The 24,713-nt window shown below is 38.2% G+C and overlaps 1 protein-coding gene and 1 long non-coding RNA gene across 2 annotated transcripts in view; one reads left to right on the top strand and one right to left on the bottom strand.

Annotated features, from left to right (window-relative positions):
• Window positions 1–9,598: 9,598 nt before the first annotated feature.
• Window positions 9,599–14,421, top strand: LOC141443961 (uncharacterized). Its single transcript, XR_012453100.1, has 3 exons — window positions 9,599–9,794; window positions 9,885–10,181; window positions 10,670–14,421. It is a non-coding gene; the product is annotated as an uncharacterized lncRNA (long non-coding RNA).
• A 932-nt stretch (window positions 14,422–15,353) lies between these two features.
• Window positions 15,354–24,713, bottom strand: part of LOC141443742 (uncharacterized) — a 38,785-nt gene continuing 29,425 nt past the window's right edge. The window contains exon 7 of the mRNA XM_074109095.1: window positions 15,354–24,063. Within this exon, the coding sequence (XP_073965196.1) occupies window positions 23,312–24,063 (752 nt within the window). The 3' untranslated portion in view covers window positions 15,354–23,311. The remainder of the gene's footprint in view (window positions 24,064–24,713) is intronic.

Here is a 24,713-nt window from a genome sequence, read left to right as displayed (position 1 = left end):
AATGAAGAGATAGACAGATAGATAGATCAGACTATTTGAAAGTTTGTTTAATGAATGTAATGCGAGCTGAGACGTCGTTTTGGGTAGCAATACCGAAATGGCGACGTGACTGACAATCAGCAATATATATAAAACTTGGACGCTTGCGATCCTGCGTTATCATCACAATACGACGATCGGGCTAATTCGTGGCTTGTTCACGATTAGACTTGATTGTTGTAATCTCGGGTGGTAGCGCGCAGAGATCGCGCGTCGGGTCGAGCCCCCTCGCTGGGGCGAGACTTCAAACACGCCCTACGATGATCGTACAATACCGATTGAACGTCGGATCGCGCACGTACTGGCAAACGCACAACGTCCCCGTGTCCCCCCGTACGCAATGGTCGTACGGGCCAAGCGATGGTTTTGTGTGGCTGCGTTGTTTTCACGTGCGGCGCCCGACACGGTAATTGTCGGTTCGAGCGGCTGCGGGTGTTTTCGAATGTGCTCTCTATTGCCGAGCGTCGTGCCTTATCCGCGACTGTGTCAAAAGTAATACTAGTCGTCTTTACGGACGTGTCGTGATTATATATGTGCCTGGTAGTCGAGGAATGTTCATTTTTGGGCGCTGACAAACGCGCTCGTGGCGTTGGCGCGCTAATACCGCGCCTGCGCCACAAAAACTAACAAAAGCGATAATCCACCGTGTTGACGCGCGTGTTGGGGGATTAATTAATTAATTTTTCATCAAACTTGCTCGTAAACAGTGTCGAAACATGCAGGCTATCTTGGTTGCAACCCCCCAAATAAAACTCGACCTTAATGTGCTTGTCATAAAACCCGTGGTCGGTAAATGAGTCATTGCGCGTACACATTTTGTTGTCATGAAGCCCAAGGTCGGTAAATGAGTCATTGCGCGTACACATTTTCTTGTCATGAAGCCCAAGGTCGGTAAATGAGTCAGTGCCCATACTGATGGTGCTGCGCATGGTGTAGCAGCAGGAACACATGCACACGCGGCGCAGGCACATGCTGAGGGAGGGGGAGGGCGGCGCTGCCAAGAGCTCAGCCTAAGGTATGCCCAATATTTGGAACAATTATATTTTTTCTTTTAGAAATATAAAATTTTACTCGCAAATGTGATGAAAAACGTTATGTCGCACGGGCGGTACTAGAATTACGAACCATCGACTCATTAAAGCCCTCAGTCTTCGACTTCGGGCTTCTAATAGACTCTCGTTCGTAATTCCTTATTTACCGCCCTTAAGACACAATGTACTAAAACCTAACTCTTGAATACATCTTTGATGTGCAGTTTTACCCAGACATTTGGAGAGCACATCAGCAGACATATTGCTCGAACTAATGAATTTTATTTTTATAATATTATGTGACACCCTTTCCCGAATAATATGAAATTTCGTGTGTGTGTGTTGGTCCTACCATGGTTTACGGGTTTATATGCCAAGTTTTGTGCACTCTAACTATCGCTGTATAAAGTTATAGTAGGATATTGATCATTATTGCTACATACCTGAGCCATGAATCTACGCAAATATGTAGCCTCTTTTGCTGCTTCTGTTAGTGCCATATATTCGGCTTCAGTTGACGACAACGCCACTGTAGGCTGTTTCTTTGACGCCCATGACACCGGGCCATCTGCAAGTTTGAAACAGTAACCGGTATAAGAGCACCGATCACTGGTACAATTTGCCCAGTCAGCATCCGTATAACCCATAAGAGGCATTCCAGTTTTCCTATAGATTATAGAATAATCTATAGTGCGCTTTAAATATTGAAGCACCCGTTTTGCCGCTAACCAATGAATTTTGCCACATTTAGTATTAAATTGGCTCAAATAACTGGCAGCAAACGCAAAATCTGGCCGTGTATTCACAGCAAGATACATAAGACAGCCAATTATCTGCTGATAATCATAAGTTGACTCCTTACCTTCAGAATCAGCAGCTAGCTTGCTATAAGCTAATGGCGTGTCAAATTCCTTTGCATTCTGTAATGCGTACTTCTTCAGTAGCGAAGTAATGTACGACTTTTGATTTATAGTAACTTTTCCATCATTATAATCGATATTTATTCCTAAATAATATTTCAACGGCCCCGTCTTTGAGTGAAAAATATTTTTGTAAATTACTTTTGACTTTGACATACGAAATGTCGTTCTTGTAAAATATAATTATGATAGGTCATCAACAAATATGGCCAGTAATATTATTTCAGAACCAATGAGGTTCTTATTATAATAATAATAATAGAAATTTTTATTCACCATCACAAACCAAAGAATCAATTACTGATCAAAAGGAATTAAACACGACATATCTGCTATTATTTTTTCAAGAGTATACTGGTGTGCTGAATATCCTGGCTGCAGCATCAGCTCGTCGTGTTGCCACCACTGCATTGTATGTAGAATCAATTACTGATCAAAACGAATCCAAACACGACATATGTGCTATTATTTTTTATAGAGTGTACTATTGTGCTAGATATCCTGGCTGCAGCATCAGCTCATCCTGTTGCCACCATTGCATTGTTTGTAGAATCAAATACTGATCAAAAGGAATTAAACACGACATATCTGCTATTATTTTTTCAAGAGTATACTGGTGTGCTGAATATCCTGGCTGCAGCATCAGCTCGTCGTGTTGCCACCACTGCATTGTATGTAGAATCAATTACTGATCAAAACGAATCCAAACACGACATATGTGCTATTATTTTTTATAGAGTGTACTATTGTGCTAGATATCCTGGCTGCAGCATCAGCTCATCCTGTTGCCACCATTGCATTGTTTGTAGAATCAAATACTGATCAAAACGAACCCAAACACGATATATCTGCTATAGTTTTATTAAGAGTGTACCTACTAGTGTTCTGGATATCCTGGCTGCAGCATCAGGCCGAGAATTCCATAATCTTGCATAGCTATATAGCATACATGGGTGTTTCAAATTTTAGGTCCCAAATATGTTTGAAAGTAAAGTAAATATCCATTATGCGTCTAAGATTCCTACCGCAGCGAACAAAAGATCTGATGATCTTGAAACGGCTGAACCGATTTTGATAAATCATGTCTAAGATCCATCGCTAGGAAACCAGCTTTCAAATAAAAAAACCGCATTCAAATCGGTCCACCCGTTTAAGAGCTACGGTGCCACAGACAGACACACAGACACACAGACACACACACATAGCGGTCAAACTTATAACACCCCTCTTTTTCGTCGGGGGTTAAAAAAGAAGGGTGTTAAGTTTGACCGCTGTGTGTATACATACTCTTGAAAAAATAATAGCAGATATGTCGTGTTTAATTCCTTTTGATCAGTATTTGATTCTACATACAATGCAATGGTGGCAACACGATGAGCTGATGCTGCAGCCAGGATATCCAGCACACTAGTACACTCTATAAAAAATAATAGCACATATGTCGTGTTTGGAATCGTTTTGATCAGTAATTGATTCTACATACAATGCAGTGGTGGCAACACGACGAGCTGATGCTACAGCCAGAATATCCAGCACATCAGTATACTCTTGAAAAAATAATAGCAGATATGTCGTGTTTGATTCCTTTTGATCAGTATTTGATTCTACATACAATGCAATGGTGGCAACAAGATGAGCTGATGCTGCAGCCAGGATATCCAACTCACTAGTACAGTTTAAAAAAATATATATCAAAGTTTAAAAAACATGAAATAAAAACTTAAATTTAAAATTTAAAAAACCGCCGACTTAAAAAACGCCAGCAAAAATAAAAATAAAAACGCCCGAAAAAAACGCTGCTTGAAAAGACAATTAAAAAGTAAAAAATAATTATGCGCTACCTAGCTGTCGCCCGCGACTTCATCTGCGAAGAATTCGTTTATCTCTATCCCGCGGGGACTATGCTGATTTCCCGCAAAATTAGCCTAAGTTAATTTAGTATAAAGTATCTAGTAATATTTTGTTATCTAAGCGTTGTCGGTGTCGGGGGACCGCTAAGGTTAATACTTTAAAAAATACCTACAACATATTTAGTTTCATGTTACCCTTAGCGGTCCCCCGACACCGACGACGCTTAGATAAAAAAATATTACTAGATACTTTATACTAAATTAACTTAGGCTAATTTTGCGGGAAATCAGCATAGTCCCCGCGGGATAGAGATAAACGAATTCTTCGCAGATGAAGTCGCGGGCAACAGCTAGGTAGCGCATATATTTTTTACTTTTTAATTGTCTTTTCAAGCAGCGTTTTTTTCGGGCGTTTTTATTTTTATTTTTGCTGGCGTTTTTTAAGTCGGGGGTTTTTTAATGATTTAAGAAGTATTCACATTTAAATAGCGGGTGAGATGCGTTTGCGTTACATACTTTGCAATGTTGAAATTGCTGTTTGGAGGTTATGATTGTTGTCAAGTTTATGAGATACAGATACCTGAGGAGCTGCGATTTGGGAGTGGAATGCTTTAGTTTTATTTATTTGTGGTAATTGGGGAGCGGGTTTGCTAAATTGTTTGTTACTGGACTGAGCTGAGGATGGCGTTGGGCCATGTAACGCAGTGAGCTTAGATTGTTCACTTAAGAACTTTTTTAATTCAGCAAATTTGGGAATATCAATATGTCTATGAGCTTGTTCAAATAGGTTCAGAGTTGATTTATCAAGTTTGCTTAAGGCAATATGCGTTATCATGAAATCTGCCAAATTATCAATTTGCAATTGTTGCAGAGCGGCTTCAGCTGTACAAAAGTTATCTAACAAATTATCAGCTGACTAACCAGGCCTTTGATTAATCATTATTATCCAAGTACATAGATGCTTGCACTCTTGTATCCTGGTATTTAGCTAGAAGAGCTTGCCAAATTATGTCATAATTTTGAGAGGTTGGAGTTATGCCTGAGCAGATATTTAAGGCTTTGCCGGAGAGGCACCCAATCAGATATTGAATCTTTTCAGCATTTGTTAGTTGAGTATTGTTATGTATAACACTGCGGAAGTTTTCATAAAACACTGGCCATTTACCAGGAGTACCATCAAAACCTGTTAGTTGAAGCGGAGGCAATTTGATGTTAAAATTATAATTTTTATTTTGAACCTCAAGTTGCTGTCTCAGAGTAGTTTCCTTTTGCTTAATAAAACAGTACAACTCATCAAATGTATTGAGAATGCTATAACTCGGTTCTGCGGCTGGATTTTCTTTAAATTGTTCAATTAAAAGTTTATCAACCGTTTCTACATAATCAGCTCGGGTCTTGTCTAGGGTTTGTGTCCTAGCAAGGAATTGAATGTGATAAGCGGGGTCAGAAACCTTTAAGCTTAGATTATACACTTCCTGAATAATGTGGAACAAACTTTGCTTTTTACTTTCAAGGAATTTAATCATAATATTTTCTTCACTTGAACTGGTGTACGCACTCGTTTTTTCTGTGCCTCCCATGATGAAGGTAAAATGCGATATTTATATTTAACAAAATAAGTGAGAAATAAGCACAAGTTCAAGATCGGAATGTGTATTAGGAACAAATATCTAGAAAATACTAGGAATAATAAGTTAGCGGTGCGTACATCAAATATGGCGGGTAGGTATATGAGCGGTGCGTTGAGATAAATTATTATGAGAAATGAGTATGAAATTAGTGAGTTAAACAGTAAGTAATACTTTTGTCATTCACTTAAACTGTTGTTATTGAGAAATAGTTGGTATTTACATAGAAATATAATGTTATTTGCGTGATTAAAACAAAACAAAGTTAGGCGAAGCGTGCGAGAAAAAATGGCGTAACTAACTTGAAAATGAGTTTTTGAGTATTTGAGTGAGTAAATGAGTAGCGTGTGTATATTGCGGAGGATATTAGGAGTGAGGGAAAGGATTTGGCATCGAAGGACCAGACTTGGAGGGGCAGGACATACCTTGAACACCGGGATGCTGCTTTCTCCAGCAATTGAGTTTCCTCGACACAGGAATTATTTCAAACGGCACAAAAATGTTCATCACCACTTCACTGCACAGATTTTAGAGGTTTTGAGAGTTTTTAATGGTATTTTGCAAATTAAGTTTATTTTTGCGTTTGTACAAAATTATAGCGTCATCTCGAGTCGTAGACAGAGAAAGCCCTAGACGAATTGATAGCTTCCGTCGCATTCACACAAGAAAAGGAGTAACTTACGCCAAACGCGTGTAAAAAAATGAGATACAATGATTCGATTTTTTGTTTCGCCACGCGTGCCGGTTTTGTCAAGGTCAGCAAACTAGTTTGCTAAACAAACTTGACAGATGCTCAGTTGATTTTGTTTGCGCTCTTAGAAAAAAGCTGGTAAATACTCATAAACGTGGTAAAATATTCACAATATTGTTTTAAAAAAGCTTGTGATTTAATATTCTAAACATTATTGAAGAAAATATGGTGCGGTGTAGTATTTTAGGGTGTAAAAGTGATAGTGAAAAGAAACTGCCAGACATATCTTTTCATTCGTAAGTATAACACGTTTTTAACAGTTATTAGGCCTTTAAATCAAGTACTAGGTAGTATTCTAAAGAATGTTAATTCATATGAAGTTAATTAAGTACTATAGCAAACCACAACAATACGCGCACCTTGCCTCATGTGCGATCACCCGCGGGCAGTTGCCAGCCCGCTCCCTCCCTCTCCCTCTGGGAGTCGGGCGAGGTGGGACCGTATCCGCGCCACAAACACGTCGGTGTTTTCATTCCCCTGGCTATGTGAAAATATCTCTATATATATTTTGTGGGGCGGGCGGCGGTCACCGTAGGCACTGATTAGGTTCTCTTTTGCTTGAGACCACGTCGATATTTGGTATTTTATACCCTGCCACCATGTGGCGGCTTCTTCCTTTAGGAGATATGCTAAGCCGCGTATGATGTTGGCATCTGAGACACACGCGCACTCGCTGTACGCCTCCACGGCGTCCACGAACGCCTCTACTGATTCCTGCTTACCGGAGAAGGTGGCTTTACAACCGGTGAGTGTGCCTTCGCTAGAGAAAGCGTTAAATATCTCGGCCACGTTATAACACAGCAAGGTGTTTCCACCGACCCAGAGAAGGTGAGTGCTGTACTTGAGATGAAGGAGCCAGGTACTTTAAAGCACCTGAGGACCTTTCTGCAGACGTGTTCTTGGTTCAGAAAATTTATACCAAATTTCTCCAAAGTCGCTGAACCTTTAACACGTCTGACCAGGAAAACTCAAGTCTGGATTTGGGGCTCAGAGCAGACCCAAGCGTTTATCGAGCTGAAGCGTCTCCTCACCACAGCCCCGATACTGACACAAGCTGACTTCAGTCGCCCTTTTATCCTGCGTACGGATGCAAGTAACTACGCCCTAGGAGCGGTTTTACTACAGGGTGATGGGAACGAGGAAAGGCCGATAGAGTACGCCAGCAGACTCCTCAACGCAGCAGAGCGCAATTACTCCACTACGGAACGGGAGGCACTTGCTGTTGTTTGGGCGGTGGAACGCTTCCGCCCGTACCTCGACGGCCAGCCAGTCATCATTGGCAGTGACCATCAACCTCTTCGCTGGCTGCTTTCACTCAAATCACCCGCCGGCAGGTTAGTACGTTGGGCCCTAAGGCTCCAATCCTTCGACATCCGATTCCAATACACCCCAGGCAAGGCGAACGTCGTGGCGGACACGCTAAGCAGACCAGTTTGCTCTGGCGAGTCTCGCGAAAACTGCGGCATCTGCTCGGTCATCTGCGACCTGCCCACGAAGACTCCCAGCCAGCTTCGCCAGGAACAGACAGCAGACCCTGAGGTGGAAAAGGTCATCAAGGATATCGAAGGTACTGATGAGGTTGCCGCCAAGAGATGGCTAGAACGTGGATACCTCATGGATCAAGGTGTTCTTTTCCGTTATAACCCCGATGCTGAGAGCGAATGTCCTCAGTTAGTAATCCCTACAGGCCAGGTTGCAGAAATATTAAAGGAGCTACACGATGCTGAAACAGCCGGACACCCAGGTATTGATAGGACGTATCAAAAGGTGGCACAGCTGTATTATTTCACAGGTATGCGGAGGATAATTACTGATTATGTGAAAGCCTGCATACATTGTCAGCGTTATAAGGCCACAAATTCCAAGCCTCCGGGTCTTTTACAGACGCCGCTCCTAAGTCAACGTAACGAAGTGTTGGCGATGGATCTATTCGGCCCGTTACCAACAGGAGACCAGGGGGAGCGCTGGATACTTCTGGTAGAGGACACTGCCACAAGGTGGGTAGAACTTTACGCCCTACAGAATGCAACAGCTGAAGCCTGCGCTAAAATTCTCATCGAAGAATATTTTTTGAGATACGGCCTGCCAAGAAGAATTGTATCAGATAACGGAGTCCAGTTCGTATCTGCTGTCATGCGCCAGTGCATGACCGTCCTAGACATTAAACAAAATCTAGTCCCACTGTATCACCCAGAAGGGAATCCAGCAGAACGGAAAAATCGCGACATGAAAGCGATGCTGGCACAGCTGGTGGAGGGAGACCATACTTCATGGCCTAAAAAGTTGCCAGTGATCCGCTTCGCCCTTAACAGCCTTCGCTGCCGCACTACAGGTAGGTCACCAGCTTATTTAACTTTCGGTAGAGAGATGCGGTCACCCACAGAAGTTGTTCACGACCATCGGGCAATTTTGGATAAAGAAAACTTCATCCCTCAGGTAACTCCGTATCTTAGGCAGTTCTTGAATTCGTTGTCCGCTGTTCGCGAACGAGTGGAAATCCAGCAGGATAAAACGAAGGAGTACGCCGATGCTTCTCGCAGACCTGCAGTTGAATTTCAGGTAGGCGACTTAGTGCTCGTCAAATCACACCTGCTGAGTAATGCGTCCAAAGATCTCACCGCTAAGTTCTCTCCTCGCCGCGACGGACCTTACCGTATTGCGAAGAAAGTAAGCCCGACCTCGTACGCCATTACAAGTGTCGACCACCCTTCTCTCATTTTAGGGAGATATCACACCCAAGACCTTACCCACTACCAGGGTAACAATGACTGTCCGCCCAGGCCTGTCATTCCAAAAAGAAGACGTGGGCGTCCACTGAAGGTTGATCAGGTGCTAGACCAGGAGCGAGGGCGTTCTCCAGGTCTAGAGGGGGAGCATATAGCAAACCACAACAATACGCGCACCTTGCCTCATGTGCGATCATCCCGCGGGCAGTTGCCAGCCCGCTTCAGGGAAGAATAGCGCGGACGATATGTCCGTCGCGCTCGCACTCCACGGTTCCGAGCTCCAAGCACGAACTGCTGCGCACCAGTTGCCTTACCACCGCGGCCGATGCTTGTTGCTCGGAGTTCATATGCGCGCGCGCTAACTCGCACCGAAATCGTTGCTTACTATTTAAATAAGGGTTTAACTGTGACCTACGTGTTACCTTTGTCTTTTTTTTTTTATTAATTAAAGTGTTTCGAGACATTAATTCTTTCATTCATGAGGCGACACTCCCTCATAGTACATAATTCGATCAATAAAATAAAATAATCATATTCATAACATACGACTAAATTTTGTCCGGTGTTGCCAGATTTTCAATATTTGTTTTCCCACAATTTATGGGTATTATTTTCTTATGTGCTTGTAATAAATATTAGTAAATATTTTTAAGTATTTAAGTAACATTTTAATTCCATTACAGTTTCCCGGAAAATCCTAATTTACACCAGAAGTGGATTGCAGCCACAGGACGAACAAATTGGACAGCAAAAAAATCATCAAAAATTTGTAGCAGACATTTTGAGCAACATGAATTAATTAAAAAGAAAAAAATAACTCTTCTGTTGCCAAATGCTGTTCCATCACAGGTAAGTGAATATTTAGTTATATCAGGGTATTGAAAAAAATATATTTTATAATAAGATAGGTATACCTACCTAAATTGCATATTTTTTCAGATTAAAAATCCAGCCATTGGAGATGATGTTGTTGATGTAATGCCGTCAACGAGTAATCAAGATCATATTATGGAGATTGACTCGGCTGAGTCATTTACAACATCGCTTATTCAACAACCGGTCAATGTTCATCAACCCTTAATAGCACCCATCCCCGCTTCTACAAGTGTTGCTGGTACAAACATAACTACTAAACCAGATGCTACTGATAATATAGTGCCGTCGACAACTGTTCTTAAACATTTAGATATCGAGCCAGATGTGGAACTGTCTGCATCGTCTGTTCTACTATCAGTAGTAAGTGTTATATATTATTAAATTAACAAACTAATCCCTATTTATATTTTTAAATTTCACTGTGTAATTTTAACAGTTTACAGCTAGGTGTGCGGTTAATATAGAGGAACGGAGAGACCTAAGCTACTTGGACGGATTAAAGTGATTTTTTTGCAAATAGTTAAATGAAGGGCCGTTTAATGTTTTAATGTTTATTTGGGTACAAACGGTACAATATGGCTGATTACAAATGAAAACTTAGATAATAAACCAACCAGTAAAGTTAATTAGATGAGCTACTTTTAATTCGAGAAGAATCCTAATTTTTATGGGAAAATCTGATGTAACGTAGTTAAAGCTGCGGGCGAAGAGCCAGTATGCTTCAATTATGTACTTTATGATGATGAGATTATTTCTTCACTTGTTAGTTCGTAAGTGCGGGAATTTTAAACCACTCAACTGCTTGTGTTTTGTCGTAATTTTTTACCATTAACTTATTATACTTTTAGGATGATGGACCTGACTACTCACCTCGGACGTTAAAAAGGAAATGGAAAAAGTCCGAAGAAAAAGCTACAAAACGACTAAAAAAGTTAAAAGCCCTACGTGAGAAAAGTCGTCGTTTAAGTAAAAAAGTGGCTAATTTAGAAAAGATGATTGCAGAGCTCAAAGCAAAGTCTCTGATTAGTGAAGAAGACGGAGATTTATTGGAATCAATTGATCCAATAAACAGAGAATTTCTGAAGAAATTTTTAAATCCGGCTGGTAGTAGTAGAAAATATTCCCCAGAACTACGTAAATTTGCACTTTGTCTGCATTTTGTAAGTCCACGCGCTTATAAATATGTACGGCAGCAATTTGATACGTGTTTACCTCATCCATCCACGCTTACTTCGTGGTACAAAAGCGTCGATGCTACTCCAGGGTTTACTACTGAATCCTTAGAATGCATTAAACTGTTAGCTAAACATAAAAAAATGCACTGTGCCTTGTGCATGGATGAAATGGCTATCAGAAAGCACATACAATGGAATGGAACACAATGTGTCGGTCTTGTGGATTTCGGAGAAGCTTTGGATGGGCATAATATTACTGAAGCCAATGAGGCTTTGGTATTTTTGATAAACTCCATTAATAGTAGTTGGAAGATACCGGTTGGTTATTTTTTCATTAACGGCTGTAGTGGAGAGCAAAAAGCAAATTTAGTAAGACAATGCCTAAACTTACTGATAGTAGATTGTGGCATTAATGTAGTGTCCCTAACATTTGATGGATGTCCGGCCAATTTCGCTATGGCAAAAAGTTTAGGTTGTTGTATCAACCCATCAGATAACGTGATACCATTTTTTACTGCTGAAAAACAAGAAGTAGCTATTTTCCCAGACCCTGCGCATATGTTAAAGCTCGTGCGTAACACATTAGGTGAAAAGAAAGAATTAATCAATTCGGAAGGTGGAATAATTTCTTGGAGATTTATTGAAGAACTAAATAATCTTCAAGAAAGTGAGGGTCTTCACTTAGCAAATCGCCTTAGAAGCCAGCATGTAAATTTTACCAAACAAATTATGAAAGTTAAGCTTGCTGCCCAAACTTTCAGCAATTCCGTAGCTGATGCGATAGAGTTTTGCAATAAAAAATTAAATTTGCCTGAGTTTATTGGTTCAGATGCTACTGTCGATTTCATTAGAAAAGTTAACAACTTATTTGATGTTTTTAACAGCCGTAATCTAAAAGATTATACATTCAAAAAACCAATCAACAAAAATAATAGCGAACATATTTTGAATTTCATAACAGAAATGGAACATTATATCAAAGGGCTGACATTATACGGAAAACCTATACTTCTTACAAACAGGAAGGTCGGTTTCCTGGGTTTTTTGTTATGCATACAGAGTTTAAAACATATGTATACTACTCTCATATACACAGACAAGCTGAAATTTTTACCCGTGTACAAACTCAGCCAAGATCATTTAGAGTGTTTCTTTAGCTCGATCCGGTCAAAAGGCGGCTTCAACAACAACCCAACAGCCTTACAATTCCAAAGTGCCTATAAAAGGTTGGTAGTACATGGCGAAATAAAAAGTATTTCTTCTGGCAACTGTATACCTTTAGAAGATATAAAAATACTTACTCATACAGATGTACGGTATGAAAATAAACTCAACAAGTATACCCACCTTAACGCCGAGCTTTCCATTCCAAACATTTCGAATGATGATGGCATCGTTATTGATAAAGATCACGATTATTTAAGTGACCCATCAAGGTTATCTATTTATAGCGAGGAAATTATTCCGTATATTGGTGGATTTGTGGTAAGGCGATTAAAAAAAGTAATAAAATGTGAAGATTGCCTTCTGAGTCTTATAAGCAACAAATATTTGGGTCTTATTGCAAAAAAAGATAAAGGTGGACTAATTTATCCTTCTCAGGATGTAATTAAAGTTTGTTCGATAGGAGAAAAAACGTTTAAACAACATAATAAAGGCATACAATTTTTTGCCGAGAAAAATATTATGCCACAGCTCATATTGGCGTCTTTTAAGCGTAGCCAAGGAGTTTTTACTGATACTCATTTTAAAAATCAACCCTTTGTTGGCAATCATCGAATCTTGCTCATAAAAGCTATTTTAATGCGATATTTCGAACTCCGTATTCATCATGCTACAAAAGCCTTTGAACCTAAACAGAGAATTAGGAATATTCACACAAAACTGGTATTATTTAAAGGACAATGAGATTTCAATAAGTTAAATTGTACTTTTTATATTGAACTAGCTTTTACCCGCGGCTTCGCTCGCGTTAACCATTAACATTTCAAAGAAGCAAGCAATCAAGCAAGCAAGCCAGCAAGCATGCAAGTGAGCATGTAAGCAAGCATGCAAGCAAGCATGTAATTATGCAAGGAATAGTGCAAGCAAGCATGCATTCGAGCATGCAAGCAAGCATGCATTCAAAGCTGCATTCTAGCATGCAAGCAAGCATGCAAGTATGTAAGGAATAGTGCAAGCAAGCATGCATTCGAGCATGCAAGCAAACATGCATTAAAGCATGCAAGCAAGCGTGCAAGTAAGCATGCAAGTCAGCATGCAAGCAAGCATGTAATTTTGCAAGAAATAGTGCTAGTAGTAAGCATGCATTCGAGCATGCAAGCAAACATGCATTCAAGCATGCAAGCAAGCATGCAAGCAAGCATGCAAGCAAGCAAGCATGCAAGAAAGCATGCAAGTGAGCATGTAAGTGAGCATGTAAGCAAGCATGTAATTATGCAAGGAATAGTGCAAGCAAGCATGCATTCGAGCATGCATTCAAGCATGCAAGCAAGCATGAAATTTTGCAAGAAATAGTTCTAGTAGTAAGCATGCATTCAAGCCTGCATTCAAGCATGCAAGCAAGCATGCAAGCAAGCATGCATTAAATCATGCAAGCAAGCGTGGAAGCAATCGTGTAAGCAAGCATGTGATTATGCAAGAAATGGTGCAGCAAGCAAGCAAGCATGCTTTTTAACACATTATTAAGTCAGCTCAGTCAGCTCCGCGGTTAGAATACAAAAACAAACTTTTGGTCATCCCTTGGGAATGGCAATTTTTTTCGGGATAAAAAATATCCTATTATTTATTCTGGACCTCTAATATGACGTATGCAAAGTTTCATAGGAATCGGTGCAGTAGTTACGGCGTGAAAGCGTAACAAACAAACAAAAAGTCAAACGATAGCGTGATGTAATCTACAGGCAGCGCCATCTTTTGGATGTTTTTATAAGTAATTTTAAGCTCGGTGCAATTTTGTGGGTTTCGAAAGCAAAATATTAATCGCTCGTGTGTCAAATTTTTGTAAATAAATCTCTCTCTCTCTCTCTCTCTCTCTCTCAAATTTCCTTCCTATTAAATCCGATTATGTTCTTCATATACGTATGTATATATTTTTTTCTAGATTTTGTGATTGAAATTGAGGGTTTTGTGTTAAGAACATCATCATCATCATCATCCCAGCCTATTCTAGTCCTGCTGGGCACTGTTGGGCACAGGCGTCCTCTCAGAATTAGAGGGCTTGGACCGTAGTTCCCACGCGAGCCCAACTTGTTTCTTATAACGATGTATTAATGAATAATAAATATGTACTTTTGTTTCGTAAAACTTTTTTATTTTATTTTTTGTTATTCTATATAAAATAGTTAAGAACAGCACAAGACCGTAGTGAATTTTGCTACGGAACCCTATAAACCGTAAATTATGACGATTCTCTTTTCACACAGACTAACTGAATGCTGTTTCTGTTGTTTATTATTATTTATTCTGTATTTATTTTCACAAAAACATTTAGTTTATACGAATGATAGGATGAAAATAGATTTGCTAAGTTTGCGAATTTATCCGAAAACTAGGGTAATTTTTCTTTCTAAGTCGCCACACGAGTTTGATAGCGCCATAGATAGATTTAGCTATATATAAACGTTCTCTATCTCATATGGCCACGCTAAGCCGCTGTCTATAGAACGTAGTGTATTATTAGTCTATGTCTCGAGTCGTTTGTTTTCTTCGGTCTTGGTTCGAATTTCGGTGCCCAATGGTAGCGGGATAGGAAAGGAGGGATGTGTTGCCAGAGTATGGATGCGTTCATGTTAATGCGTGAGTGTGTGTATGAGTTAAAATTAATTAAATATATTTAAAAAATAAACATATAAATGGCGCAGCCACTGGTGTTAACAAAATGTCGTAATGATGCCGAAAATGTGGAATTACCAAATCAGTAGGTACAAGGATTTTCAGTTAGCCGATTACACCCATGAAGGCATGAGAATACTAGGTACTAGTCGCAGAATCAGCAGTCATTTGCATTCAAGACAAGCTGAAACCATGCGTCCTACTCCTACTTGCTAGTCTTGAAATTATCTCAATTTTTCCAAGAAATTCCCGATACTAATATCTCCATTGGTTAATTGCATTTGAGCAATTAAAATTCGATCATCATTATCTTTAACCTGTTTGCGTCGTTTTGGCCCTGAACTTTTTTTAAATTTTTGAAGTCGATAACTTCGAAAAATGCTGATTTTCGCTTCTTGGAGTAATACATGCAGAGACACACATAGCGATCAAACTTATAACACCACTCTTTTTGCGTCGGGGGTTAAAAAGGGATGAGCAATAACCCTCCTTTGGGCAGTAGGGTAAAAAAAAACACAACCAGCTTTAACTATATAGTGTAATCGACCCTCCTCTGTATTCTGAACAAACTACTTTCAGGTTAAGTTATTTAATTAGCACTACAACGACATTTCCTTGTGCAAATATTACAATTATTTAAAATGTTATTAAAATTTTGTAAATAAGTATTCTAAAACTCATTGAATAAAAATTACATATTGTCTGATAAATACCGAAGTAGGTATAGTTATCACATTTAATATGATAGGGCAAGTAGCTGCGCCAAATGTACGACTAGAATTTTGGTATACACGTACTAATGTAAATCTAATGACAACACAATGATGTAGTCAATATTCTGGTAGTGACATCCTGGTGGTCCGGCTAGAATCGTCTCTGCAGGATGGAACTCCTCAACGGTTATTGACATAGACTTGGAATTTGGTATAATCTGTCCGGCGGCGTTAGACTAAAGAGCAATAAAACTTGTTACAATAGTATTTTTAAACGACTTCAAAAAAGGAGGAGGTTAATAAGCGGTTGTAATTTTTTTTTTGTTTGTTACGCCAGAACATTGTTATTTATGAACCTATTTAAATTTATTTTTTTGCGTTCGTATAGAAATGCCTTCAATTAGATCCCATAAGCACCAAATCAGGTTCTAATGATTGGATCTTAAGGAAATCCAGGGAACTCTTCAAATATTGTATTGATGATTGTATCTAAATCAATCTAGTAAATCAAAAATCCTTCGATAGTCTTCTGTAGTTTTTTAATTGTCAAGTTCGAGTGTCACATAAACAAAAATCCTAAGTCAAAAAATGGTAAAGGTTTGTATCAAAAGGTTCTGCAACAATGATTTATCTTAGTAAAATACAGTCTTAACAAAAATACCTTTTCGATATCATGACCCATTCGATTTTTTAATACATTCGATATTTTAACATTCGATATTCAGATGCGTGCCCGTGTAAAATATACTTAAACTTAGAATATTCCGTACAAAATACGAAATCCTTAGAAAAATATTACTTATTTTTTCGTAATGGCTACGGAACCCTATTTCGGGCGTGTCCGACACGCTCTTGGCCGGTTTTGTAACAGATACCTAATTATCTATATGGCTCTTTACCTACTCTAACGCCGCCGGACAAACTATACGGAAATGTAGTTTAGATGACAATGCAAGTGCAGTCAGCAACAAGCTTGTATTTTTTTAACAAAAAAGTTATATTATTCTGTTAGCAATAGAGTGGTATTGCAGCTATGGTATGCTTACGTGTGACGTCACTTGCTATCAGTTCTTTCTCTGTCTACTAATTTTGAATTTCAAACCTTTTGACTCCGTTTTACGAGAAGTTAGTTTAAACTTTGTTTTTCCGTTTGAAAATGTTTATTGGCAAGCTTTGATATTATAATAATTATTGAAATAAATAAAATAAATTTAAAAAATCAAAAAACTGGACTGCCTTAAAAACTAAAAGGAAGAAAATAAGTCTAGTGGTCTAGAACTCTGTCAAGAAGCTCATTTACGTTACAGCAGTCGGGACCCATTACCAAGATTTTTTGAGCTGGTTACGATTTGAATGGGTCCCGACTATTGAACCTTAAATGAGCTTCTTGACAGAGTTCTAGACCACTAAATTTATTTTCTTCCTTTTAGTTTTTAAGGCAGTCGGGTTTTTTGATTTTTTAAATTTAATGTTTATTATTTTATACTTTGTTGATATTTCTGTGAAAACAGTACATTAAAAGTATTATAACCTATATATATTTAGAATGGGCCAATTATTAGCTTTCATTTGATTCTCATATTGTTACAATACAAAATATATTTTTTTATTCCTTCGCCATATGTTTTTTCGCAGACGCCATATTGAAATATTATATATCCTATGTCACTCCAACAGTTATGACGAATCCAATGATACCTCATATGTTACAATCCGTGCAGCCGTTTAGGCTGCAGCGAGGACCAAAGAAATGGACATACATACCCACATACATAAATAAATACATACATACATACGCTCGAAAAACATAACCCTCCTTCGGGCAGTCGGGTAAAAAGCCTCATCTTTGAGTCATTAAAAAGGTTGAACAATAAACTTATAAATTATTATAAATGTTATTAAACCTTTAGATATGATTTTATAAGGATTTATATTAGACTAGCTTAAGCCCGCGACTTCGTCTGCGCGGATCTAGGTTATCGCGCGGTGGCGCCCTCTACCGGAATAAAAGGTATCCTATGTTGATCCTTGGGGCTCAAAATAGCTATATACCAAATTTCATCAAAATCGGTTCAGTGGTTTCGACGTGAAAGCGTAACAGACAGACAGACAGACAGACAGAGTTACTTTCGCATTTATAATATTAGTAGGGATAAGCATAAATAGATTTACTTGCAAATTTATTAAATTTGACAAATATTTTTTCCAACTCTAAGAGCTTATACGGAACGCTAGGTACTAAAAAAAAAACAAGAGCAGCGGCTTTTGTGCGACGAGGTTGCATACATTTTGGAAATATTTCATTTTCATGTAATTTATTATAGATATATTTTTAATACTTACTATACATTAAATTTAACATTGTAATCAACACATTTGATCCTATCTCTCGCTTTTTTCGTATTGAAGTGAAAGTGCCAGATCAAAGTGAAGTTCGAATATTTGTAATTCTGTGAGTAGTCCTGCACTGTCTAGAATTTTAAAAAAATAATTAAAAAGTTACTTTGCCTCAAGGAGTGAGCAAAATGCGATTTTTCTCACTGGATTCTCATAGCAAAACCTGGCTGTTTAAGGTGCTGAGGTGAAAATATTTTTTTTTACATTTTCATATAATAATAAATAGGATACTGTAATGCCACGTAACCAACAATAGCTAATGCGTATCTGACTAAAACACAAAAATTGGTCAAGTGCGAGTAGAACTCGTACATGAAGGGTTCCGTAAACAGTTGCTGATTGTACTTTATGCCCCTGGTTACCAAATTACTCGTCAAGACAACAAACGAGTCCAAACTCAATGCGGTCGTGTCGTTTATCACAGTTCATATGGTCACCCGCTACCTTTATCATCAGATCAACTCTATGTTATAATAATATTGCATTGTCATCGGATTTATACATGCGTGTAAAATTTCAGCTCAATCGGTTGAAGATATCAACTTATAATTTGAGTTGAAAGATTCCACCCGAGCAAACATAGTTACATTAGGTACACTGCAAATGAATATAATGCTTGTAATAAGTTTTTCTTAAAAATAGTACATTGTGTCTTAAGGGCGGTAAATAAGGAATTACAAACGAGAGTCTATTAGAAGCCCGAAGTCGAAGACTGACGGTTTTAATGAGTCGATGTTCGGAATTCTAGTACCGCCCGTGCGACATACAATGTTTTTCATCACATTTGCGAGTAAAATTGTATATTTGTAAAAGAAAAACTAATATTTTTTAAAAAATTGCCGATACCGCTGACTGTGCTTTTGGCATGTGCCCGAAGTGAGCGCGCAGGTGCTCCTGCAGCGGTGCGGTGCGCGCAGTAGTATCAGTACGGGCATTGACTCATTTACCGACCACGGGTTTCATGACAAGCATATTAAGGTCGAGGGTTTTATTTGGGGGGGTTAGAACCAAGGTAGCCTGCATATTACGATACTGTTTACGAGCAAGTGTGATGAAAAATCATTTTTAATAAAAGCTTTTTTGCCGAATACTTTTTGTTGACTACTACTTGTGCAAGTATTTCGAATAAAAAACAAATTGTATTCTCATCCTCGTTGGTTCTGGCTGTTTGCTTCTGAAGCCATTGCCCGCAACTTGCCGCGCGCGGCTAAAAAAAATTATCTGTCAACTCTGTTCATTCGCGGGAAATGAGGGCTATCGCGAATGAATTCGCCGCTAGAGGCGCTAGTGAAGCGTGAGGTCTCCGAAATGTCAAATCTCATAGTTTTTGGGTGAGCTACGCGGGTTTATTTATAATAAGATTTTTTTTTGTGAATATTTTGCATAACCTGAAATTAATTATGGCAATTATGCGTTACGGGGCAATGAATGTCTGTGTTTTGAGACAGTTTTGTCTTTCGGAAACTTTTATCCTCCCTTTTTTTCCGAAAAAAACGGGACTAAGCAATACTGTGGTTGCTGGATATTTTTAAGGTGTTTTAAATATGATTTTAATCTAAACTTTGTTTTAACGCCCGTAATAACAGACTCTGAAAGCCACACTTAAAAACCTCACGCAACAGTGCGCCATCTAGTGAGACAAAAAACGATAGCCCTCATTCGGCGGACTTCGTATGTTGTGTATTTAAATAATAAGAAGCTCGGCTAGTATGAATAAATTTTAATAGTAGATTATTGTCGTGGCCTGGAAGTAGGCAATTGCTGGCTGAGTATGAGTATTAAACGGACGAGCTTGCGAGTCCGTTTAACTAATACGAAGCCAGCAATTGCTATTCCAGCCGAGACTAATATAAAGCTTTTCTCAAAAATGGTTAATAATTCTGAAATAGAATAAACTTTTTCTCAAAATATATTATAAAATTTAATTTTATTCCAATATTTTTCTTATGCTTTCCCGCCTTTTTTCATTAAAAATAAACTGCAGGTGTATTTTTCCACCGAAAACACCACAAGCTATTTCAGACCCAATAGAAAAAGTCCGGAGTTCCCACAAAATATCAGATACTGGCCATTAGACTTGGCTGTATACGACTTGTACCAACATTTCCAAGGCCTATTTAACTTAAAACAAAAAAAAATGTGACTGATTGCAGGCGCGCTAATTCATTATTGTCGAGCTAGCGCGCCTGCAACCTTTTTAACTTTTTAATTTTTCGCTGACCATAAACTATGCACTTCACCTTCTGATATGTAAAGAATAATGTCAACTTTAACGGACATTTTTGAGAAAACTATATTATAAACCTTGTAAATAGTGTTAAATACTTAGTATGATTTTTTTAGTGTAAAAAACAATAGGTAAACATAGTGATTAATACGGTGTGGATTTGGCGAGCGCTTTATCAAAGTTGGCATCATTGAGGTTTGGGGTTCATAAATTTCTTTTCTCAAAAATGTCCGTAAAAGTTGACATTATTCTTTCCATATCAGAAGGTGAAGTGCATAGTTTATGGTCAGCGAAAAATTTAAAAGTTAAAAGGATTGCAGGCACGCTAGCTCGACAATAATTAATTATTAATTGACTGATGTCAAATTTTTTTTTTAAGTTAAAAAGGCCAAGGAAATGTTGGCACAAGTCGTAGTCGTAGTCGTTGGGTCTGAAATAGCTTGTGGTGTTTTCGGTGGAAAAATACACCTGCAGTTTATTTTTAATGAAAAAAGGCGGGAAAGCATAAGAAAAATATTGGAATAAAATTAAATTTTATAATATATTTTGAGAAAAAGTTTATTCTATTTCAGAATTATTCACCATTTTTGAGAAAAGCTTTATATTAGTCTCGGCTGGAATAGCAATTGCTGGCTTCGTATTAGCACAGAGTACATATATAACAGAGACACCACCTAGTACAAGCAAATGGTATCACCCTAATACTGGCTATTCAACTGGCTATTGTTCTTTCCTTCGATTTTCCAATAGATGGCACCAGTGAGAACACAAATAACACGATACGTATTGCCATCTAGTGAGACACTAAGGATACGGTACACTGACAACAACCAACAAGCTCACCAACTGAGCCTAGACGACTAGAGATACGCATGATGTCTCTGTCTTATTTACGTCATTAGAAGAGAATGGCATGTTTCTCTCAAATAGTTTCGACGAATGTGAGCAAGCGCGGTGCAAACCCAGCAAGCGCATTCCGGTTATTCGCCATCTAGCGTCACAATTGCAAAACACTACGAAAGCCTCATAGCTGAAATGTAGCCACATGTAGCCTATACTTTCGTATTCTCAATTTATTATTTTTATGGTGTTTCTTATCTTCAAATTAAGGAGTTGAATTAAGGTTGATGTGAAGTTATGTTTATAAAATATGCTAGTCTTTAATTTTAATCTTAATATTTCTACTTAATTCGGCTTATTCACATTTTATAATTTACAAATGTTAATAGTAGTGCCATCTATTGCTGTTTTTTTGTATTAAATATAGCTTGTAGGGATTGGTACGCCATGGTATTAGTTAAACGGACTCGCAAGCTCGTCCGTTTAATACTCATACTCAGCCAGCAATTGCCTACTTCCAGGCCACGACAATAATCTACTATTATTAATTTTGCACAAAAACGAATAAACCACACAATCAGTCAGTCACTATACTCTACTATCGAAGCTTTTATAAAACATCATTAAAATCGCAAACTTAAAGGTAAATATTCAAACGACATAGCTACCCGTTGCTAGGCGACTCGGTCGCCTTAGCAACGGCTAATAACGCCTAGCAACCAAAAAACGCTGAAAAAACACGTTTCTTGTATGACGACCCCCTTTAATTCGTAACTTTATTTATTTTTAGTATTTGTTGTTATAGCGGCCATAGTAATACATAATCTGTGAAAATTTCAAGTGTCTAACTTTTACGGCTTCAGAGATAGAGCCCTGTGACAGACGGACAGACATACAGACAGACAGACAGCGAAGTCTCAGTAATAGGGTCCCGTTGGCACCCTTTGGGTACGGAACCGTAAAAATTAACAGGAGAGCTTTGAAAATTAAATATCTGTGTTTATAAATACATATAAATATATACGATATCTCAAAGCTATTCTTTGGAGGTTACGCGGCATTAGACTTATGGTCTATCCCAGAAATGAAGATACTAAAATGACAGTGAAATGTCAAACGTAAAAATAATGTGGCCAGCATAAAAGGAACAGTGCTGCTCCGTGATTTCGGTTTCGTAAATAACCGATAAAATGTATATTTTACGATAGCAAAAATAACATTAATGCATTCAATATTCTACTTCCATTTTACTTTATCATACGATAAAGTGATGAAATCTAAGCACAGGTAAAAATACAGTGTTCATCACTTAGTGCCAACGTAAAAAATAATACAGAGGGGCTACTACAAAACTAGAAAAACGAAGTTCGTATGGCACCGTCCCTTTCACTCGCGTATTAAATGAGATAAGCGTCAGCGGGACGGCAACATACGAAGTTCGAGTTTTGCATTTCGTAGTCAGGGCCAGCAGGGCTACTACGAAATTCGAAAATCGAAGTTCGTGTCGTTCCGTCCTTCTGACACTACTATTTAATTTAATACGTAAGTGAGAGGGACGTTACGGTACGAACTTTGATTTTCGAATTCCGGAGTAGGCCCTCAGATATCACACAACGTCATTGTTCATGTTTTTCGTATTCAAGTGGTATTCAACCGATTTTCGTTACTTTACTCGTATTGTCATCGGATGTGATCAGTGCGTTTTCTCGTGTTATTGTTGCTGTTGACGTTATTTGTTAAATTTGTTGAGATAGACTTTTTATTTGTTGATTTTGTTTCAAATTTATTTAGATATTAATATCATAGAATAATAAATCAAATATTCATTATTCTCATATTATTTAGTTAATGTAAATCATACTTAGAATGAAATTGAAACTTAAACATCAACATCTATAAAAAGTCGAAATATCTCGAAAACGGTCGCATTTTTATTAGACCTATTTTACCTTTTCTAGAATGTCCTAAGTGCCCTACATTTTAGTACATCACGGATCCGTTCATATCATAATATTTTACGACATACATACATAGGTACCTACAAAATCTTTCGGTAATAACCGGTTGCGGCACATCACTATTTATGAGACGCAAAAAACAGGTAACACATGAAACGTCATTTTAGTATCTCGAATTCTGGGACAGACCATAGTTATAATAATATGGCAAATTCAGTAGTTGCCAAATACCGTATTGTCACCATATTTAAGCATTTTACTGAAAGTGGCCCTCATTCTACTCCCATTCCCTGTTGTGTCGAAGTAAACATCAATTATTCTAACCTCCGACTCTAAAAAGATATCGTTATTTTTTTCCACCTGAATCCGTTTTGCTTCTGATAGCAAGACTTTCATCTTGTCTAACATTCATAGGTTTGGGTGCAATTTTGACATACTTCGGAGTTTTTTGAACCTCTGGAGACACTTGGAGTTGGTGGTCCCTTTTCGTCGTAACCAACACGATGTCTTTAGGTTTACTGACGACTGTGCGGGCTGTGGGTAAGTTAATTTTAGAAAAATCTGTTTTCACACTAACATTTTCCACTATGATTATTTTAGATCTGATACCGCCAAGTCTTGCGGTCTCGTCTGAACAAATTTGATTCTGTATGACAGTTTGAGTTTTTAAAAAGTTCAAATCGTTTTTAACGACGCCGGTTGTCTTAAAGCATTTGGCTTCTTTTATACTCGAATCGGTTGAATTTTCTTGTTTTCGTTTGATATTAACGCCAACTCTAGTTTTTAATTCATTTGGCATTTCTAAAACTTTTTTACTTTTTGTGATCGTGTCTTGACTCTTTCGTTTATGCATTTGTTCTGGAGCTATTCGTCCTTCTTTGTCCTTGACGAGGATCATGTTGCTGGCCAGTTGTCCGTGTTTGATTGCCGACATTTGATTGGCTATGACCATAGAGAGAGGAGGTAAGTTGTACTCTTGTAGCAGTGTGTTGACTGAGGAACCGGACTGGTTCTCGATGGTTGGGTCAGCACCGTGACGGACCAGGACCTCGGCGGTTTGTAACAAGTGTTCCGGTACCGAACTGCTGTTGCCATTTTCTGAAAAAGAAAAGTAAAAGATATTTAAGAAAAACCGGCCAAGAGCGTGTCGGACACGCCCAAAATAGGGTTCCGTAGCCATAACGAAAAAAATAAGTAATATTTTATACGGAATCTTCCAAGTTTAGGTATATTTTATACCTTAGGCTGCTATTTACTCATAAACTACTAAAATTCTGAATTTTTTCAAATTTTTCCACCCACCGGTTTAGATTTTAGAGGGGGGGGGGGGACGCTCGACTTTTATGAAAATTTGCATTTTAAAGTTGAATATTTCGCAAACAAAGCACTGAATCGAAAAACCGTCTTAGCAAACCTCTAATGGTTTTATAAGACCTAACCAACGATATCCCACACTATAGGGTTGGATGAGAAAAAAGAAATCGCCCCCACTTTGTCTATGGGAGGTACCCTAAAAAATTTTTTTTTAATTTTTAATTGTACTATTTTGTCGGCATACTTTACCTTTATATCCGTGCAATATCCACCCCCCTCTAAAATCTAAAGCGGTGGGTGGAAAAATTTAAAAAAAAATTCAGGATGGTAGTAAGTATATAAAACTTTCAAGGAAAACTATAACGGATAAGTTTGCTTGAGAATTATTAGTAGTTTATGAGTAAATAGCAGCCTAAGGTATAAAATGTACTTAA

This window comes from Choristoneura fumiferana, chromosome 28 (assembly GCF_025370935.1).
Source record: "Choristoneura fumiferana chromosome 28, NRCan_CFum_1, whole genome shotgun sequence".
In the NCBI taxonomy this organism is placed as follows: domain Eukaryota; kingdom Metazoa; phylum Arthropoda; class Insecta; order Lepidoptera; family Tortricidae; genus Choristoneura; species Choristoneura fumiferana.
Note: the sequence above shows the minus strand (reverse complement) of the source record. Positions and strands in the feature narration are given on the sequence as shown.